The sequence below is a fragment of the Hydra vulgaris genome, chromosome 12, assembly GCF_038396675.1.
Source record: "Hydra vulgaris chromosome 12, alternate assembly HydraT2T_AEP".
Classification (NCBI taxonomy): domain Eukaryota; kingdom Metazoa; phylum Cnidaria; class Hydrozoa; order Anthoathecata; family Hydridae; genus Hydra; species Hydra vulgaris.
Window position 1 is genome coordinate 5,694,915 of NC_088931.1, and position 22,091 is coordinate 5,717,005.

A 22,091-nucleotide genomic window follows, 5' to 3' on the forward strand; every position below is an offset into this window, starting at 1 on the left:
AGTTACCAGTTACAATCTCAACTTTAACACCAGTTACTTACTCATTCTTCTTCAAAAAGCGAGGGTAGTGTCTCTTTACCTCAAAGATTATTTACAAGTTTGAAAGGATTTATGAGACAGCAAACCATGGAAGCAGGGCCGCCGAGAGCTTTCACAACGTCCGGGATATAGCAGAAATTAGGCGTCCCTGTTTAGTCCGCCGTTTGTAAAATGTGCAAAAACTGGAGCCGATTTGTGGAATAAAAGTTAAAAATGCAAATCAAAAGTTCCCAACAAATTAAAGATAACTCAGAAAGAGGTTTTAATAATTATAAAATACTTTTAAAAGTTTTTTTATGAGCCGATGTTTATTAAAAAGTAAATGTTTATGTTTTGTAGCCTCATAAAAAGTATTTAATTCATAAAAATGATTCAAAAGCGTCTATCGTTTTACTTTTCTATTCAAAACTTTAATTTCTTTTTAATCGAAAATAAATTATGGAACCATAAATTACTATTTTACAAGTATTCTAATTTTCCCTTAACACTTTTACATAAATAGTATTTAAATTTAAAAAGTACTTTATTTAAAAAAAAGAAAAGTTAAAAATATTTGTTTACAAATTTAATCCGCCATTTGTAAAAAGGGCAAAATGCGGCTTCACTTTTCGGATCGAAGTTTAACATCTAGTTTTATAATCTTCATTAAATCTAGTTATATCATTTTCATTAAAAGGATTTTAAATTAAAAGAATGTTCAATAGGAAGCATCACCGTAATTTATAAAATGCACAAGTTTTGAAAGCGCGTTAACATATTGCTAAGTAAAATTAAATTTTAATTATAGTTTCTATTTTGCGTTTTTTAATATGAAAATGTTTTACTAATACAATTGACGCTTTTATTTTTTTTAATTTTTTTTATTAATATTTATTTATTTGTTTTTTTCGAATCTTTGTTTCCAACAAAGCTGCAAGCAACCACTATAAGAGTTGAAATTTACTGGAAGAGAAAAGATGAAGTTTGTAGAGCAAGATAATGATTGACAGACGACTTATAAGATTACAAATTATATGAATCAGAAAAACAAGATAAAGAAAACATTTAATCCAAAGTTATTTTAGCTATACTCCAAAACAGTATATGTCGTCCATATTTGCTATACTGCAAAACTAATATTAGCTATACTCCAAAACAGTATATGTCGTCCATATTTGCTATACTGCAAAACTAATATTAGCTATACTCCAAAACAGTATATGTCGTCCATATTTGCTATACTGCAAAACTAATATTAGCTATACTCCAAAACAGTATATGTCGTCCATATTTGCTATACTGCAAAACTAATATTAGCTATACTGCAAAACAGTATATGTCGTCCATATCTAGATTTGCATGATTGGTATAAAATGCCATCATCAGTTCACAAATTGGAAAATAAAATCTTACACGTGGAGTAAATATAATGATAAACTTACCAGTTTCCATGTGAGCTTTAGCCCAGGAAGCACCTGAATGCCAAAACAAATATTACAGACTACATCAATAACTAAATGTTCGTAAATGTTCAAGACAAGCAAGTTTTAAAGACGTCTTTAACCATGCAATGAGATCCTCCGATCCTCTTATCAGTTCTATTTACTTAGAATCTAGACGGACGAAGAAAGTTAAACTGAAGCTTCCAGAAGAAGTAAAGAGTTTTTTTAGTTTTATATATGAACAATAAGGAATCAATAAAACTTTCAGAACTAAAACTGTCAAAGTTATGATTATCGGAACCAGCAGAATTTATTAATTTAGAAGATGAAATAATGAACGGTTTAGAAGTTATTCATGAAGATTATTTAAAAGATGAAAACATTGACATGTGAAATAAATATAGCAATATTAAAGTTAAAATTTTGAAAAATATTTACTTTAGCAGAATTTTTTTTTAAAGTAAGATTTCCTTTGCGTTTCTAATGCAATTCAAAAAGATATTTTTAAATAATATTTTATCTTTTCAAAAATTAAAACAAGCTTGTAATCTTTTATAGAAATATTAGTGTCTTCTTAAGTATTTATGGCCTGCTACACAGTCCCCTAATTAGGTCTGTGATGTTAATAGGTTATTTTTAAAAGTAACTTCCTCAAACGAAGTTATATAATTAATAGTAAATAATATAATCAGTGGTGTGGCTAGTAGTTTGGATTCCTCTCCTCAAAAAACCAGTCATTAGGGCCCCAGAAATCTTAAAAAACTTAATAAATTTTTTTTTTAAATGACAAAAAAATAAAATAAAAGCTATTATTTTTTTCAAATCTCTTTTGGCCGCTCATTTGTATGAAATTACGACATAGTGGTTTGCTAGGGTTCTTTTGTTTGAGTACGATTGCTAAATTTAGGACTTTTTTATCAATTGTCAAAGAACTTGGAGATCTCAGCTTTAGTAAGATTACATATAAATATTGGTTCATTACAATCTTTTAGATTCCAAAAACTTAATTCTTGGAGATTATTTGGGTTTATCTTTGGAGATATTCTTTTTCAAAAAATATTGTCTCCTAGCTGATTAATATTTCTAGTTTGTAAAGTCTTATCAAAACCAAAATTTCTTTTAATTTCGTTAGAGCAATAATCAAGAGTGAAATTAGAATACACTCACTATGGATATACCAAGCCTTAGTTCGTAAATACGGTGTGAAAAATACATAAGACACTCCCAGTTAATGTTAACCACATTGACTGGTAGTGTCCTATAAACTTCAAGTTCAAACAAAATGTGCTTTGGTCCGTCCTCGAGCAGATATTTGGTGAAATTTCAAAGTAAAGTTTAAAATAAATAAATATCTTCAAGATCTCCCGCTCACTATATTTAAAGTTATGATTTCTTGTCCACAAAAACATCTAAACCATACCTGTTGTAAGCCAGAAAGAATGAGACAGTGATCCACATTTGAAATTTGCAAGATTCGGCAAAAGTTTTCCTGACATAATAACATTTACATATCTATAACTGATATAAGCATTAGGAAATAAGCTTACAATGCCTTTTTTATCAATTTTTTATGAGTTTTTCTTGATCTGGAAGAGGTGTAAAATTAAAATTTATTGTCATACTACATGCATACTGGAGACTTTTTTTGTTTTAGTTATCAAAGTGCTCCAAGAAGACCTAACGGTCTTATCATAGAGCATTTCTTTTTTCTTGTTTTTTTGTATTTATTTAAAAACCTTTAAATTTCTATTTGAAAACAACCTTTCAGTATAAATTGAGACTCAAAAATAAATACATTTGTTTAAAATTAACATGATGATACGATGATGGATGCTGAAACATTTAAAATAGAAACAAAAATGTTATCACAAAATCTGTCACAAGTTGTTATTCAATCTTATTCAATTTTATTCAAAACTTTTTAAGGCAGCACATTTTTTTTTATATTGATAGCTCTAACTATTAATTCCGTCTTTGTAAAATATTGTGGGTATCAATTGTTTCTTGAAGTGCCCTGAATTGAAATTACTGCTGTATCTATGCTTTTTAATAGTTGTATAGATTTTATTATTTTTCTGGATTAAAATAAAGATTCATTAGATTTTTTTTTTTATGATAAAATGTTCATTAAAGTACATTTTATCTTATTCAATAGCAGGTGGAAAAGCTAAAAGCAATTAGTGGCGGTAATCATGAAAAAACATGATGACACAGTAAATTTTTAATATTCTTAAAATTTGACAACTTTAAATTTTTTAGGTGTAGTGATTTAGATTTGAAATTTACAGAATAATACTCAAATTTCTTTTAATTAAATCTCTGGTTAATTGTCTGGTTATATTTGTATTTTTAAATTGTTTCCTTTTTTAAATTACTCAGTGTTGAGCATCAATCAAAAATGGATATAAAAGGAAAGAACTAAAAAGATTTTTCAACAAAAAAAGATTGCAATTGTATAGATAAAGTACTGTGTTGCAATTCACAGTAAAATCTGTTATACTTGTATGTATTTATTTTTTAAGTAATATCTACATGTAATTATTTTTAATTATAGTTTTTATATATTATGTACAATATGGGACAAAAAGTTTTTGCGTTTATGTTAATAAAATGGCGCTTTTTATTCAATTAATGAATTCAAATCGATGATTTGGAATTATTCAATAGCAAATTTAAATTCCTATTGAAAAATGCTATAACTTATATATGTACAAATGTAATATGTACTTATATATTTATATATGTACAAATGTAATATGTACTTTATATATTTATATATGTACAAGTTTGTATGAATTATTAGTCTTCATAAGAATATTTTCTATTTTAAATTTTCGTTTGTTTTAATAAAAGCAAATATTTTAAGAAATGTACATAATCTGGGTACAATTATATACATAAAATATACATAAATAGACATATGCAAAGGTTTTATGTGCCCCCAACTATCTATTAAAAAAATATTTTTAGAGATGGAACCTGGTCAAATTCCGATTGCTGCTGAAACTGCATCAATGGCACCTTACGTTTTTGTTGTAAAAGAGAAAAGAAGGCGTGTTTTAATTTCTGCTGAGAGAAAGGCATTTTTATGTAGCCTCAAATCAGGTGAAATGTTGTTCACTGAACTTGCAAAGACTCAGCATATGCCAATTTCTTCTCTTCATGCCATTTGTAAAAATTTTGCAGCGACTGATAGTACAGAAATAAATAAAGGCTCTGATCGAACGCGTATTATCAAGTTCAAAAATATTGGTTTGTAACTGGATCAGAAACCATAGCATCATTAAACTTAACTACTCCTGTGTCAATTAAAACCGTTCGTCGACGTATTACTGAGTCTGGAGATTTCAAATCATATTCTGCATGCAAGAAGCCATTCATCAGTGAAAGGAACAGGGGTAAGAGAGTAAAATGGGCGAAAGATCATCTTTATTAGACTATTGATCAATGACGTGATTGTAACTTTATTTGATGAGTCACCATATATTTTACGATTTGCGTAAAAAGACGTGTATGGTGCAGACACAATGAACGTTATTTAAAGGAGTGTACTATTGGAACTGTCAAACACGATGCCAAATTAACGGTTTCGGGTTGTTTTGCTGCTCACAGTTTAGGTAATTTATATCGAGTATAAGGTGTTATGGAGCAGAAGCAGTATCACAAGATCCTTCAATATCAATTCAAGTGCGACAAAGTTATTTCTCATAGGTTATTTTATATTTCAGCAAGATGATCATCCTAAATATAATGCAATAATTAATAAAGCATATGTTGCCATCAGAAATGGGAAACATTTGATTGGCCATCACAGAGTCCTAATCTAAATCCTATTGAGAATCTTTGAAGCATTCTCGACCAACTTTTATAGTTTTGCAGATATAACACCCTTGATGATTTGATGGCTACTTGAAATGATGGGTGGAAGGCTCTAGAACCAGAACTTTTAACACGTTTAGTTGATAGCATGCTTCAATGATGTGCCGCAGTTATTAAGAGTAAATATATGACCAAGTATTAATTTTCTATTTTAGAAACTTGTATTAATATATTTATATGCAACAAAAATATGTAAATGTCTTTATATTATTGTTTTGATGTTATATAAATGTGCCTTATATTATATGTCTTTATGTTATTGTTTCGATTTTATCTTTATGTTAATACGAGTTTCTAAAATTGTCTGCTTATTGTTTATTTTCACCATTCCCCAAACGCTCTCAATAGTATTAGCAACAGAATGCCACATTATTGGGACAACTGGGACAACAACTGTATTCTTAAATTGTTATTCGAAAAATCCTAAGCCAACATCCCTAAAAGTATATTTTTTATTTTTTTTAATATTTTTATTAATTAGCAAAAGAAACATGAACCCTAATATATGTGATCAATTCCCACCCTTGTATATGCTTGAAAGTGAAGGCTTTGCAGATAAATAAGCAAAAAGGTACTTATTTGCCGTCACAGATTATATAAGTTTCTTAAAACTTTTGCTTTTATCAAAACAAACGAAAATTTAAAATAGGAAATATTCTTATGAAGACTGATGATTCAAACAAACTTGTACTGTATAAATTATAGCATTTTTTAAGAGGAATTTGAGAATTAATGTATATATATATAAATAATATTAAAGGAATGACATATATATATATATATATATATATATATATATATATATATATATATATATATATATATATATATATATATATATATATATATATATATATATATATATATATATATATATATATAATATTAACGCAAGGAAGCAATCTAAGCAATTTTTAAAGCCTTTTTTTTTAATCTTGTTTTTTTTATTTGGTTTCCTTAAGAATTTTTATTTTTAAAATAGTTTTAACCACCGTTGTAGTTTATTTAGTTCTAAAGATATGAGAGTTTTAACATTTTCAGCACTTATCATAAAATAACTCCTTAAAGTACATTTTTGATTTTTTGCATCAAAAATTAAAAAAAAAATCAATTTTTGATCTTTTTTTCGGCGGTATAATGAATAAATGTATTGAAAAATTTATTTAATAACAAACTTAAAAAATTTAACTAGAAAAAAGAATGAGTTATAAATTGAAGAACTCATATATTATAATTGTGATTGTGTGACCACTGAAACTTTAAAAACAACTGTTAATTTTGCAGCAACCAATAAAATAGACCACAACCCCACATCAACAACAGCTTATGGAGCAACCTAACAATTTAAGTTCTTGAATTTTACGCAAAGTTTCGTTGATTTTGAACTCTCATGGTAGTAAGAAAATAAAACATTTCCCAGAATCATACTCAGATGTCACCCCAGTTAGGCTAAAAAATGAACAACCAGCTATAATGATCAACAGTGGTATTTTTACAGGTTGTGGTGTTGTATGGAAATATAAACTCAATAGAGAACATTTGTGGCTTGAAGCTGTTTGACAGATTTATGATGCTAATAAATCAAGTGACAATATGCAGTCAGTAGAATGGGTTTCATAGTCTGCATAGCATACCAATAACAATAGCAATCCAAAAATTAATAAAGATCCCTTTTATCACATTTGATCATCCGTTGTATACTTTTGCTAAAACTATTGAATACAATTGGCCCGATCTGTACATGGAAGATAAGTTCGTTGTTTTGATTGAAGTCTGCAAATAAAACGAAACGTATTTAAGCACTTGATATTTAAACAAAGGACTGTGGCTGGGTTGGGACTGTTACTACAACTGGAATCGCAACACCAGGCACCCCTGAAGCTCTTTTATCTGCATCCTTTGTAAATATTGTCAATATGTACATGAGGTTTCTGTTTCAGCACATCATATATTACACTATCAGGCATAAAATTTGTATTGTAGTTTGCTGGAGGAAGGCGTTTAACCTTTGTCTTGCACTAGCTGGTGCGTAAAGCCAATGGTTCATTCACAGTTTGCTTGCTAAAGTTTAATTAAGAAAATCCAGCTCATTTTGTTTTGTTTTTTAGGTCTATGCGTATTTCTATTTTGATCTCTAACTAAATAGTTTGAAAAAAATGGTACAAAAGTGGTAGTTTTTTTAACTTGATTGAAATCGTTATGCCAGATGGTAAGCACATCATAAAAACATGGTACGTTTGCAGAATATTCCACACACTTTAGCTGCATTCAACAGGGCCAAGTTTACAGTTAAAAGCAATGGTGATTTAACAAAGTTATGAACAATCCATCGCTGCAGTTAAAATGTGATAGTAGTGTTGTTGGTCTAACACAAGTCGATAAACAATCACGTTGTCGGAAGATTGCAACAAAAAAAAAAGCATATAAACTAGTAGAAGAATTTTTTTATTTTAATTTTGTTTGCATTTGTTTTTTGTTATAAAACTTTGTATAACCAATAAAATGAAAAGTAATTTAACAAATATAAACTGAAAATCTGAAAGATCACAAATGATCTTGTCTTCAGAACCTCTTCAACAAACTTAAATAAATTTGTAAAGTAAAATAAGTAAAAATAAACTTAATGTAAACGTAAATAAGAAAATAAAACGATAAAATAAAAAAAGGTACATTTATTGAATTGTGCTATTAATTATAACTCAATATATCAACTAATGAAAAAATGAGTTTTTTTTAGTTAAAAAAAATAAACGAAAAGACGAAGCTTGAAGAAAATAAAAATTTGGCAAAATAATTTCAAAAGTGCCCGCAATATTTCAAAGTTGCTCGCAATACAAAATTGATTAATTTTCGTGCGACAAAAAGGTTTTTTTTTTATTTTTATTTATTTAAGCAGCTATTATTTCTCAAAATGTATTTATTAATAGGTTTCAGAGTCAAAAGATCCATAATAACGGAGAGGTTATTTTTTACGGACGGAGAGGTGTAAGTTATTTTTACATGCATCCAAAACATAAAACATTAAATACATTTAGCTTTTTATATATTTAGAATTCTCGCTTCAACAAAATGTTTTGAGTGAGAGAAGCGATCCGCAAAAATATCTACGTGTATAAAATTCCAACGTTTTAGAAACCTTTGCTTACATAATCAATAATGATGTTCTCATCAAGATACACACCCAAAAATTTAGTAACGGAACTTCTTTTTATTTCAATTTGATCAAATAACATTTGAGAAAATATAGGTAATATAAACCGCTTTTTTGAAACCAAATGGAACAAGACCCATTTGTTTTATTCGTATTCAAGGTTAAATTATTATATTTGAACTATGAGTTCATCATAGTGGGACTGAGAGTGCCATAATACCAAAAAATCAATAACGCCACGGTGAAAATTTGTCATAATGGTGAAGGACATGGTCATTAGAGGAAAGACCTAGTTAAAAAAACATTAAATATTAATTTAATACTTAAGCGTAGTTTTATGCGGTTATTAACACGTTAATTTGACATGTGTTACAAAACGCTATTTTGCATTTTTTATTTATCAACTTTCGTACGCTACTATTGTTTTAAATTAACTTTATTGACTTTCATTTTATATTACATTATTTTAATTAACAATGTTTTTTTTCGCTCAGACTTTTAAATACAATTTAACGTAAGTGTAATCATTAGTTTTTATGCATCGAAAAGAGACTTCGATATTTTTTTGCTACTAAACTTTACTATTAGCTATCAGATTAACTATCCTCCAATACCGTCCAAACATTTGACTATGTAAATCTCATGTTAAATTTATGTGAATAGCCATGCATCATAAATATTTTGCTATTTATCGACTTACATTAGTCAACATTGCAAACTTTATTCAACCTTAATTAAACGTAAATATTTATAAATTTGAAACCCACGCTTTAAATTTTTTAACATATACGTTTATTTAACGTCGATCAAACGTTTACAATATTGACTAATATAAGTCGTTATTCTAAACGTTTAATCGACGTTTAATAAACGTTTATTATATATAATATAGTAATAAAGCGATTGGTCAGAAAACTCACTTAACAGCTTAAGTCACGCGGTTTAAATAGGCATAATTAAAACGAAATTAAAAACCTATTAAAAATATTACTTTTTATTGGCTAAATAATTAACTTAGACTTAAATGAGTTTTCTAGATTCACTTAATTCTTTCAACAACTTAATGGAAAACGACTGATAAATAAATAATAAACGAGTATCGGATGCGCCATTTTAATTCATGGAAGTTACTAACCTACTTCACTAATCTACCTTCCTAAATGCCAACAAATCAATGGCTTCCGATATTTTGTCTTAAGTTATTTTTTTATTTTTTTTTTTTATTTGTAAATTTTTAACTTGCAAAAACACGTCCGCTCGTTACAATAACTTTTTAAAAATTATTGATGGCGACATTGACTCAGTTAAAAAATATGAGTTGCAGGTCCCTCGTTATGAAAGTCCTGCCGCAAAAACTTTTTTTATAAACAGTTTAAATTTATTTCGAAAACGCTAGTATGGTTGTGTAACAATAGGTATTCGTCTTGCAATAACCAAGAGGTTTAAATATTTATTTTTTATTTTAGATGCATTTTAGCTTAATTTAGTTACATTTGCTAAAGAAAATTGGTGGAACAGAGCTGGTAAAAACCACTGCATATGTTATGTCACGCAGTTACTAATTTTGTAATGTCAAAAATAAACATGGATGGTACAAGAAATTTCGGAAACTTCCATTCAAAAAATCCTCTTTATGTAAAGTTGTTTTGTGAAATTCCAATATTGATTTATTAAATTTAAAATCCTAACTATTTTACCCTAGTTTATTGAGGTTACAAATTAGTTTACGAAATCAGACGATCAGAATAAGAATGTTTAAGATGATGTTGCACAAACAGGTGCATGATGAACAAGCGGTAGACAGTATTCTAGGAAGATTTTTGATAATGCATAAACCAGAGAAAACAGTAATCCAAAATATTTGTTTATCAGTTTATTAATTTTATTAGTAATCTTTGACTTAATGTAAACTTTTACTTGCTGCTAATTAGATTAAATTTAAAAATATTTAATAGAAATTATTACTATAAAATTTCCACTGGATAAAGATTGATCATTTAATTTTTTTCAATTATCGAAACATAAACAAGTATAGTGCACAAACATTTTTTCTCTATATCCCCACTATATGAAAACGTTTTGTATAAGTTTATAACTTTATGTATAGTTTTATAAAATAAAGTTATAGTATAAGTAGTATAGTATAAAAGTTTATAAACATATTATAATAGTTATAAAAAATATCAAAATTAAGACCAGGTCTTTTATAACTATATCTTATTTATAAATTTCATTGCTTTTATGACTATATCTTATATATAAATTTCAAGACCTATATACCTCTGATTACTTATATAAAGTTAAAAAGCTGTAACGTAATTTTAATTTATATTAGTTTTAAAACTTAAATAAACAGAAATTACGTTAACTAAATCAATGAAACTATTAGACAAGATCTAAAAGTTTAGTATACGTTTATTTAGACCAAATCTAAACGCTTTATATACGTTAAGTAGACTAGATTTAAACGTAAATTAGACCAAATCTAAACGCTTTATATACGTATAATAATCCTAAAATAGACGTCTAAAATACGTTTGAATATAGACATTTTATAGACGTTTGTTCTCAACGTTAATCTGGATTTCATTCAAAACGGATAATCGATCAAATCTGAACGTTCTGTTAAAACGTTGTTTTGACGTTTAATAGACGTTTGTGTGTTTACTGGGTTAGTTTTTTTTTTTTTTTTTGAAGTTTAATAGAGTGGGTTTTTTTTTTGCTTTTTGGTTGCTCGTGTATTTTCTGCAATCGAAAACTTTATTGATTTAATTTTATTGCCTGCTACCGAGGCAGTCGAAGAACTTAAAGATGAATATAAAAAAAAAACCAAGACGAAGTCGCACAAGTATTAGAAAAAATTCGTGACGGTGAGAAAGTTGTCTATATTTAGTTGACTGAAATCTGCGCTTTAATTTGCTAGTATTCTGAACATGTTTTGATCCTCGCCAGTAACTAAACTTTTGAAGAAATGGTATAATAAGTAAGAAGATGGCATTAGTTAAAGCTACTGTAGATATTCCTGTATAAAAGATCATTTTTTTTTTCTGTTTTAACTTTGTTGCATGAAAAAATCAATAATTTCTCAGTTTGATTAACTTGTTTTTGGTTTAGTTGCTTCAAGGATATATTCAAGAAATTAACTTTTTTAACAAGAGAATCAATCAGAGACGTTTTAGAATTACATCCTTCGCACACATTTAGCAATGACTGGCGAGCATATGAATGTTTACCGCTTGGCCTGGTAAATAAATTGTATAATAAATTTCATTATCATTATTATTACTTAACTCATTGGTATGATCTTCAGTTGAATTATTATTCGTGTCATTACATTCTGTGCTTATACTTTTCAAAATTAAAAAGTTCGATTTCGGACAACGTTTATATAAACTCTTCTTGGCTTAATGTTAGTAGAATTATATCCCATATTTAAAGTAGGATCTTGATTAGCAATGGTAGGTGTTCCATCTACAAAATTCATCGAACAAACACGATCACTGTTGCATGGATTCCATTGTTTCTTATTTTTACCTTCTCTTTTTAATAAAATTTTCTATTTTTCTCTTTCTCTAGAATTTCTTATAGAACTTGGAAAACAGTAAAGATTGAAAAGACGATTACAATCAAGTACTGATATTTAGGAAGTTTTTTTGACTTTTTACCCACACAATTAGAGTTCAGTAGCCGCCGCGCAAAATAGGAGAATTTAAGTTGGATTGGTGTATTCAATATGGTTACTTTTGATTTCGCAATATAATCACGTGATTCCGACTAGATGGATATATATATTGTATACAATTTTAAATTAATGATTTAATTCAAATATATAAATTGAAAGTAATCATTTAATCATCAACATAATATTTAACTAATTTAAATTAATTTCAAAGTCTTTTACTTATTTTATATTATTATATATTATATAAATATTATATATACTAAACTTATGTAAATTTATATATTTGTTCAATATGATAACTGAAAAATCTATATTTATTAAGGTAAATTGACTAATGAAAGTTTTTATGAGTGGTATTTGACATTAAAAGATACATCTTATCATGCAAAATATTGTAGATGCTTCGTGGATTTCAATGTTAAACTGTTTTGCAGCAAGTAAGCTTTAGCCAAAAAGATAAATAGATTAGTTGACACCATAGGAAAATTAAAGAAACAACGAAAATTATCATTAAAAATTGTTAAAAAAAAAGTTTCATGTAAAATTACTATTACTTTCACATGAACTATCAAATAAAGGAAATAAAGTCAAATAAAGGAAAGAATCAAGAAATGGAGGGCTAACATTAGGCAACATGACAGCTCACTGAAAAATTGTATTAAAGAGACATGCAATAAACAAATATTTCATCTAAAAAAATATCTCTGAGTCATTAAGATTTAAAATATTTGAATTAGAACCAAAATAGAGAGTTTTTTTTAAAGAACCAGAGGATGGTGCTGCAGATGCAGGGAGAATCATTGTCCACTTTTTGTTATTAATGCGACAAGCCATTTTAGTACATACAGATTTAAGAATGGAATGACATTGCGAACACTCTTCTAAAGATTTTGCTAGACATTCTTCTACACAAGAGCATTGCAGTTTGCAACGGTAAAACAGTTCTTTTTTTTGGAGCTTATATTTCTTTTTCTCCTCTAATTCACGATTTTTTTTTTGTTTTTTTCCTTCAAGATAAGCCACTTTTGAAAACACATCTTGAGCCTCCATAGATCCTTGGGTTTAACCTGGTTTAATGAAAGTAAACTAGGCACTTCTGCTAAATTGAGGCTTTTCTCATATGATTCCTCAATGGATGATTGTGACATTTCCTATATTGATTTCCAATATTCGGCTGAACCATACCTTCCTTTTGTTTGGGCAACTTTGGACTGTGATCTTGGAGTTGTTGCCAAGAGTCCGTTTTTTGAGGTCACACTTCTTATTTTTTTAGGAGTAGAAGATTTTAGAGAAACATCATCAGTTTTATCAATAAGGAGAGCTGCTTGTTCAAATATATCTTGTTGCATATCATCAACATTAAGACCGTTCTTACTTTTACCAACTCTCTTAGCAACTGCTACGATATTGGCAGCGGATGCCCAAATGTTCCACATTGTTCCTAGGATATTCATGAATCTTTCTCAGTTTATTGTCTGGAAAGAGGAAAAGAGATCATCTTGCGTGTTATTATAATATCGATGAAGCTGTTGATTTGGTGGTTGGTCTAGTAGCTGTGTGACTTCAGTAGTATCAAGCGGAGACACAAATAAATTGATTTGCTTTTCACGCAAAAAATTAAAAACTTTAAAGTCAAACCGCAACAAATGACCATCTGATAGAAGCACAATTGGTCGCTCTATACATTGTTTGGTAAGATGTTTATCAAGTTTCTTATACGCAGCCAATAATGAATATTTATCTTGCGAACCACTCTCTGTCGTGGAGATCATCAAATTTTTTATGTTACTGACAGCCTTTTGTGGTGCCATCTGCCTCGTTATGCCTTTGCCAGCAAATATTACCTGACACAATGAAACCTCTCCAAAAAATATAAATATTATTTCATATAAATATTATATTAAAGTCTAAATATTATATTTGACTTTTTAAAAATATAAAACTAAAAAAGCCACAAATTTAGTTGTGAAAAGTTGTTTAGTTGGCTCAACTGATAATGAAACAAATGGGTATATAGTTATGCACTCTCCGTTTTCGTGAATCATTTTTTTACATGTCTCTCCTTTGCCAGCATAAACTAACCCAGTGGCAGTACCATCTACACCGTAGTTTAAAAACTGTGGTGTTTCATCATGATTGAATACTCTTTCTGTTGCAATATCACCAACCCATATACCATTTTTTTTTTTTTTTTTATAGTTCTACATTATACTACAAGTAATCTGTTCATCAGCTAAAACGTCATGGAAAAAAAAAGTTGTAAAATTAATAATATAATTATGTTAAATAAATTATCAACGTACAAAACATATAAACTTATTCAAGAATATAGGAAGATCTAAATTATTGCGATAACAATTGGCTAAAAAAAATTGAGTTTTATCTGTATTGAAGTTCACCAGCCACTGTTAGCCCCATGCTGTAGCGTAAGTGAGATCCTTTTCAATAGAATGAGTTGCCTAGTCATAAAAACAGAGACACAAGCAAAACCAATGCATTGAGTCAAGATGATCTAGCATTCAACTACCTTAACTGGAAACATTGTATTAAAAATACATCTGCGCCAACCTAATAGGTGAAGAAGGGGTGCGAAGCTGGTCAACAGATAGAATTTGTTTACCCCTTAAGTCTTTGCCTAGGAGGCCTTCTACAAGACAGTAGCCGGATGCATTTAACATCTGCCCAAGATGAGTATTTTTATCGAGACACCATCTCTAGCCTTTACTCAACCAAGAGCCCCAAGGCAGGAGGTGTTTTAAGTCGGAGTTGGCATCTCCTAGCCTTTGCCTAAAAAGGCGTATCCTACAAGGCAGCAGGACATGAAGCAGATTGTACTGGGTTACATGTTACCAGTAGCAGGATAACCTGACCTGACCTGACACAACAGCATCAAATACTGGGGCTACAACTGCAGGCTGTGTTTCAATCCAAAATGTATTGAACAGGCCACTTCTATGACTTGCTTGAAGTGATGAAGTCTATGAAGTGATGAAGTCTATGAAGTAACAAAGGACCAGTAAGTAGTTTGTCAATAATACTTCAGCAAAAAATACAAAATTTGTGATGTTTTCCTTAACTTCTTTTTCAATAACTATTAAAGCCAAGCATTAGGGAATTCTGTTTTAGCGTTTTTGTGATAGTATACGGCAGCTGCATTGTAATATAAAATATTAAAATAATTTCCAATAATTGGAACAAAAAAGGATTTATCATTACGACAAGTAAGAAAAGAATAAAACCATGAAGCAAAACCAGCTTTCTCGCTACCCTTTGAATGAAATGCTTTACATGTGGTACGAACTACCCTTACAGCATCATTTATATAACCACTAAAATCAAAAACGGTTTCAAAATAATTTTGTAGCAGAATTTTTGAAAAGAATCCAAAACCTTATTAGTTACAGAACAAATGAAAAAAAATTACTCATGTTCTTCATATTGTTTTTTACTTTTAAAGAAAGCAAACCCCAGTTATTAATTGCAATAGGGAAAGATTTTTGTCTTAATGCTTTTAACTGTGGGTTAAAAAAGATGGTTAACTGAAGAAAGATCAGGCATTGTTGGTTTAATTGATGTTATAAACTTAGCAAAACCAATTTATTTTTCCATAACTGAGTCGCTCACAACGACACAAATGTTATCTACTATGCTGGTAAAGTTCTGCAAGACAGTTGCTGCATCTTTTGCAGAACCACTTCTGACAAACCGAAAAATGAAGTCTTCCCAATTATTGTTATAATTTGAAAGATTTGATGTTTACTATATTTTTGAGTACGCTGACCATGCAAATATTGCCTACATTAGAGCAGGAAAACAAATTATGTAGGCAATATATAGGCAAACAATTACCTATATTATTTTATTTGTCAAATTACTTTCAAGCATTGCTTCAGCAACTTGAAATTCACCTATAATTAAAGCTTCTTATGTTAACCAACATTTTACAGCAGCTGAGGGCAGTCTAAATATGTTCTTATTTGGTATTTTAGTTAATACTATTTTATGAATTCATTAACACTGATCATACTCTATAAACGTATTGAAAGTAGTTTCATTATAGTTTCTCGAATGTCATTACTGTATTCGACATTTTCAAAAGTTACTACTTCCTTATAAAAAATATATTTTGAAGTTCTTGGTTCTCTTTTTTTAAAATAATTGTCTTACTATAAAGAATTTCTTTCTCTAAACTTATAAGATTTTGTTGTTTTTAATATAATTGGTTTTATTTTGCAAAAAAAAAAATTTAAGTTACAATTTTTTTTTGAAGCTATTTATGTATTCAGAAATGCTTAAACCTGATTTTTTAAAGTTTAATTTAATACCTGTTATTTTGTTGTGATACTTTACATTTTATTTTGTTTTTTAGATTTGTAAGATAAAGCATTTTTAAATCCATCACTAATGCAATTTTTTTTAATTCTTATTTCTATTTTGAGCATTTTTTTATTTTTCACTGATTAGGATTGTTTCTATTAGAACTTCAGATGCGTTCACTTTGATATTAGAAAAATTTGTCACGTAAAAAGATGTGATGTAAAAAGATTTCATTTTGTTATTAGAAAAATTTTGTTATTAGAAAAAAGATTTCACTTTGTTATTAGAAAAATTTGTCACGTAAAAAGATGTTTGTAAAAAGATTTCATTTAAAAACAATGATAATTTTTTATTTTTAAGTCTTTTCTTTAACTTTCTGATGATGTCAACTAATTTATTTATCTTTTTGGCCAAAGCTTATTGCATCAGAACAGTTCAACATTAAAATCTACACAATACCTACAATATATTGAATCATAGGAGGTATCTTTTGGTGTTAAATACCAATTATATCCAAAAATAAAGAACGTTTAAAAAATCTCAACTAAAAAACAAAAACTCAAACTATTGAACCACAATAAAACATTTATAAATCTTATGCACATAATAAATAAATAGTTGCCGAATCTATTTTTATGTACTGACGAATGAATTGTCTAAATTTAAATAAAACTTAAACATTTATAATCAAATAACTTCATCAAGTCAAAAAAAAAGTGACGTCTCCAAATAAATTAATGTTGTACATTCTTTTCTAAATAAAAAAAATACAACTACATGTATGTATACTATTGATTTTCATGGATGGGCTTTAATTGGTTGACGCCTACATAATTTTTCGCGTTTTTTAAACAAAGTTTTGCAAATACAAACGATGATTTTTTCTCTGCAATAAAAAGTCACGTGACAAGGGATTATACTCCAACTAACAATTTGTTATTTTTTATGATTTGAATCAAGATGCTTTAATTAATTTTTATTAAAGCTCCTTGGTTTGAATATATTTAAAAGACGTTATGTTACTTCGGTTTAAAAGGCATCTTAGAATCACGTTTTTTTAGATTTGAATTCTAAACTTTAAGAAAGACAGTTTATTTCAACATCAGAAAATCATTTAAAAAGCATACTTTTAAAACGTTTTTTCAACATTTTTTACTAGGAACATGGCGTACTTTATAAAGTACGCTATGACTAGGAATATAACACGTATTTTTAATACGCGTTAATGACGTCTTTTTAAAACATATAAAATTGGCATTTTATACTATTACAAGACGTCGTTTATACAACTTTAATATGCGTATTTGAAACGTTAAAAAAACGTAGTTATGAATGCTGGGTTACTACATACAACCATTCTAAATTATATTCTTTAATTTATTGAATTGTTTTAAATGAGGAAATTCGTTGCGTCAAAATAAAATTTGAACTATTTGTCATTTATAAAATTATTTAGGCGACTACAATTAAAGATTATAAGTCGCATACGTTCGTTAAAGGATCATTTAAAATAACCCTATTAAAAAAAAGATTTTACATAAACCAAGTTTTTTTTGCTAAAACAGACATTTGTTTTCAAAACATTTGTAAATAATAAAGTGAATTGAGTGAGTATAATTAAGATTGGATGGTTTTTTTAAACTAAAATTATCTGTAATGACTCAAAAGTAGCTGTTGACCTAATAAAACATTTAATCGCATTTACAGTTATGGTTATACGATATAAGTTAAGCTTATATGGCTGAAAACAAACTTTACACTTTAAAGTAATCCAGGTAAGAAATTTAAACAATTAAAGAAAGTTTTTTTGACTGATCACATTAAATTTTTCTGAAGAAATCTTTTTAAGCAAAATAAAAAAAAGTTGCGCGTATTTATACAAATTTATTTTATATTTATTTGCATATGCATACAAAGATTTTTTTTTCTTTTTTGTAGCATAATTATTCACTTAATTGAAAAATTGTTGGGAAGCATTGTTGAGTAAATATAAAGATAAAGCTGTGCAAATATAACGTGAATATATTACAAAGTAACTTAGCAATTTACATTTAAAACGATTTACATGCAACACTTGTTCTTCTTCGTTTGTGTTAAAACAAATTATTAAATATTAAAATAATTTTATTAGACAGACTTTTGACATAGTAGTCTTTGTAGCAATGGTAAGTAAAAATAACCAAAAGTCACTTCTTATGTTTTCATTCTTCATCAGAATGTTTTTTTGCGGAGTAGAATATTCAGTCATTTTGCCTTCCGTTATACCTTATATGAAAAGTTTGCATTCCAGCAATTTAAAAATAGGGGTTGCTGTCGGTATTTACCCATTTGCTTCAATGTTTGCTTTACCCGTGTTTGGTTTTCTTTATGATAAAACTAAAAGACTGAAAGAAATCATGCTTCTTCAAAACTTTTTTCAAATATCTGGCAATTTGCTATACGCCTTACATTACTCAGAGTATTTTCCTATTGCTGGGCGATTTGTAGCTGGTCTGGGAGATGGGTTTTCAGCATGCGCTATTGGTGAAATGACATACATTTATTCAAACTCTAAAAGAGTGGGTATGATGTCAATAATAGAATCTGGAAGAGTTTTTGGGTTGATTATTGGACCTGCTTTAAATGTTTTTATTTCTAATCGTTCGGTTGTCATAGATCATTGGATATTGGATTATAAAACATTGCCTGGTGTATCTATGGCTTTTGGTTGGTTTTTGATGAGCTTTATTACCATTTTTTGCGTTACCAATATATCTTTAAGGGAATCTGAAGCGGTCAAATATTTATCTCTTTCTGAAATAAAGCAAGAAGAAAACGAAAGTGCAGTTAATTATCCAAATCACAATTACGATTTTTTACAACAAGAAGACATATTCGAACCACAAAACACTACATATAATACTGATAACTCCTTGAAAAAAAAACATTCAATAAAGGAGTATTTGTTAAGTGCTAAAAATTCAATCTTATCATTAGAGTTTTTAGTAATTTTTTACACAGACTTTATTTTATGGTTTATTCAAACGCAGTTTGAAGTTTTGCTTCCTTACATTACCGAAATTGAGTACGGTTGGACTCCCATACAAACTAGTGGAATATACATTGGTGGTGGAATTCTCTTGTTAGTGATTTTCTTTTTGATTTTTATTCTTTCTCCCAAGTACCCAGTTCATGACGTTAAACTGCTACTTTTTTCTATGGCTCTTACTCAAGTTTCGTTGTTACTTGTAATATTTGAAAGTGTTCCAAAGTTAATGTATCAAAAAGTTATTATTTTCTCCATAATATGTTTACTAGTTTTTACTTCGATACCTTTTAACTTAGTATGTTCAAGAAATTTGTTTACAAGAATGTTTCCAGAACAAAATCAAGGAATTATTCAAGGCGTGTACTCCTCTGCTTCAAGATTTTCAATGATTGGAGGACCTATATTAATTAGTTTAGTCTTTGGACACAGAAAATTATATGGAGCAATTGCTTCAGTTTCATGTTTATTTGGTATAGTTTTGTTACTTTGTTCAACAAATCGAATTAAAAAAAAAGAGCAAGATATGATTGCTCGTATGAAGGAAAGAATATCAAATGATTAAGTTTTATCTATTCTAATATAATAATTATTGTAACACTACTAATAATACTAATATTGTTATACTATTATTAATGATAATCCCATTTTTACTGTTAACAGTGTTAATATTAACAGTATTAATATTAATAATAACAATATTTATATAAAAATTAATCATTATTAAAAGTATTATACTGTTTGGTGTTGTTTCGAACATTGTCAATGATAGCATTAGGATGTTTAATTTTTTATTATTATTTATTTCGTCGCATAAAGACTTATAAATTAAAAATAACTTTATTTAAAAAATAAATAATCTAAAGTTTGAATACAAAGTTCAACGTATGTTAATACGTTGCGACAATAACAGAGTTAAGGTATAACAATAATTGTTAAAAGAAATGCGGGAGATTAATATATATATATATATATATATATATATATATATATATATATATATATATATATATATATATATATATATATATATATATATTATATATATATATATATATATATATATATATATATATATATATATGTATATAGTACACTCGTTATAATTTTATATTTTATTATTTTCATGTATTTTGTTTAAGTTGCTTGAAGATTTTATTTATAAGCAGATTGAAGCTAAAATGAAATACGAACAATAAAAAGAACTACGTTTTATTATTGAGCCTCTAAAAGTATTGATTCTTATCAAACGTATTTTTTAAAATCTTTTTATAAATGTTTTATGTAAATTATAGAACATTAAAATTATTCTGTTAAACGTTAAAAAAATTATAAATATTAACATGATGTTTATATCTATTTTTAAACTTGTCACATAACTTTAAAACTCTCTTTTTATTAGAAACTTAAATTAATTTACTGATTTCACTATCAAAAATTTGTAAAGATGGTCTATATGTTAGATCATTGATATTTTATGGTGCAGTGTATTCATAAGCGTTTGATTTAATCTCAGATAAATGTTTATGTTAAGATTTATTTTAAACTTGTTTTACGATTTGAGGAATGCAAAAAGGTTCCTAGTCTTAAAAGAAAAGTCTAAATAAAAATAAATCATCTTGATATCTTCATGAATGGCGAAGTTATAGAGTTTGTTGTCAACTTTTCGCAAAAGAATGTTTGTTAATTTTAAAAATTAAAAAAATTATGTCAGTGTTGTAACTAACTAGAAATATTTTTTTGTTTACAACCTTAATGTTTACTGTGCTATGACAAAAAATTATTTAATTAAATAATAATAATTTTTATTTCAATCAAATTAAATTGTTATTATTCTTTAAAAAATATGTTTTAAACTTTATTTCGTTTGCTTTCATCTTTGTTGCGAGGCTTTGGGCACATAGAAAAGGCATTGATAACCTTATTTATACGTTATATATCTGATTTCTTTAATAAGTGTAACGCTTATAAACATACTATGGTTCTTAACTGACGTCTATCAAAGAAAAAAATATGTGTCATTTTTATACTATATTTAAAAATATGCAATCATAATACGTAATTCAAAATACTCATATACTTTTCTGATACATAAATATATGTTATGCAATACATAATATGTAATTATGTCATACATAACAATGTAATACATAATTATGTAATACATATTATGTAGATATGTAATACATGCTATCTAATACGTAAGGTTGATAAATATATTATAAATTCATGACATTAGATAATAAGTATTTCATAATATTTATAAATACATGACATTAGATAATATGTATGACATATTATGTTATAGATGATACTTTACAAGGGATCGTCCATTAATTACGCAATGCTAAATTTATTTTAAAAAATTGAAGTACTTTGTAAAACCATGACTATACTTTTAGCAGAGGCGATTCTTCAAAAAAAATGAGAGGGGAGGGGGGGTAAATCTTTAAAAATTACCGACTGAAGTCTTTAAATAAAAAAAAAAATAAGGTCCTCTAAACTAAAATTAACTCGACAGAATTGTGTCAAATACCCGACTACTAGTCGGACTAGGCGACGAAATTCTGAAAATAA

The 22,091-nt window shown here is 27.7% G+C and overlaps 1 protein-coding gene across 1 annotated transcript; it reads left to right on the forward strand.

Annotated features, from left to right (window-relative positions):
* The first annotated feature begins 18,024 nt into the window (after positions 1-18,024).
* Positions 18,025-20,170, forward strand: LOC100207622 (uncharacterized). Its single transcript, XM_065811322.1, has 2 exons — positions 18,025-18,264; positions 18,428-20,170. The coding sequence occupies exon 2, from the start codon at positions 18,652-18,654 to the stop codon at positions 20,077-20,079; it is 1,428 nt and encodes a 475-aa protein (XP_065667394.1). The 5' UTR covers positions 18,025-18,264; positions 18,428-18,651; the 3' UTR covers positions 20,080-20,170.
* The last annotated feature ends 1,921 nt before the right edge of the window (positions 20,171-22,091 follow it).

Excerpts from the sequence above, each read along its gene's own strand:
- LOC100207622 (XM_065811322.1), top strand. The coding sequence starts at position 18,652 with ATGGTAAGTAAAAATAACCAAAAGTCACTTCTTATGTTTTCATTCTTC.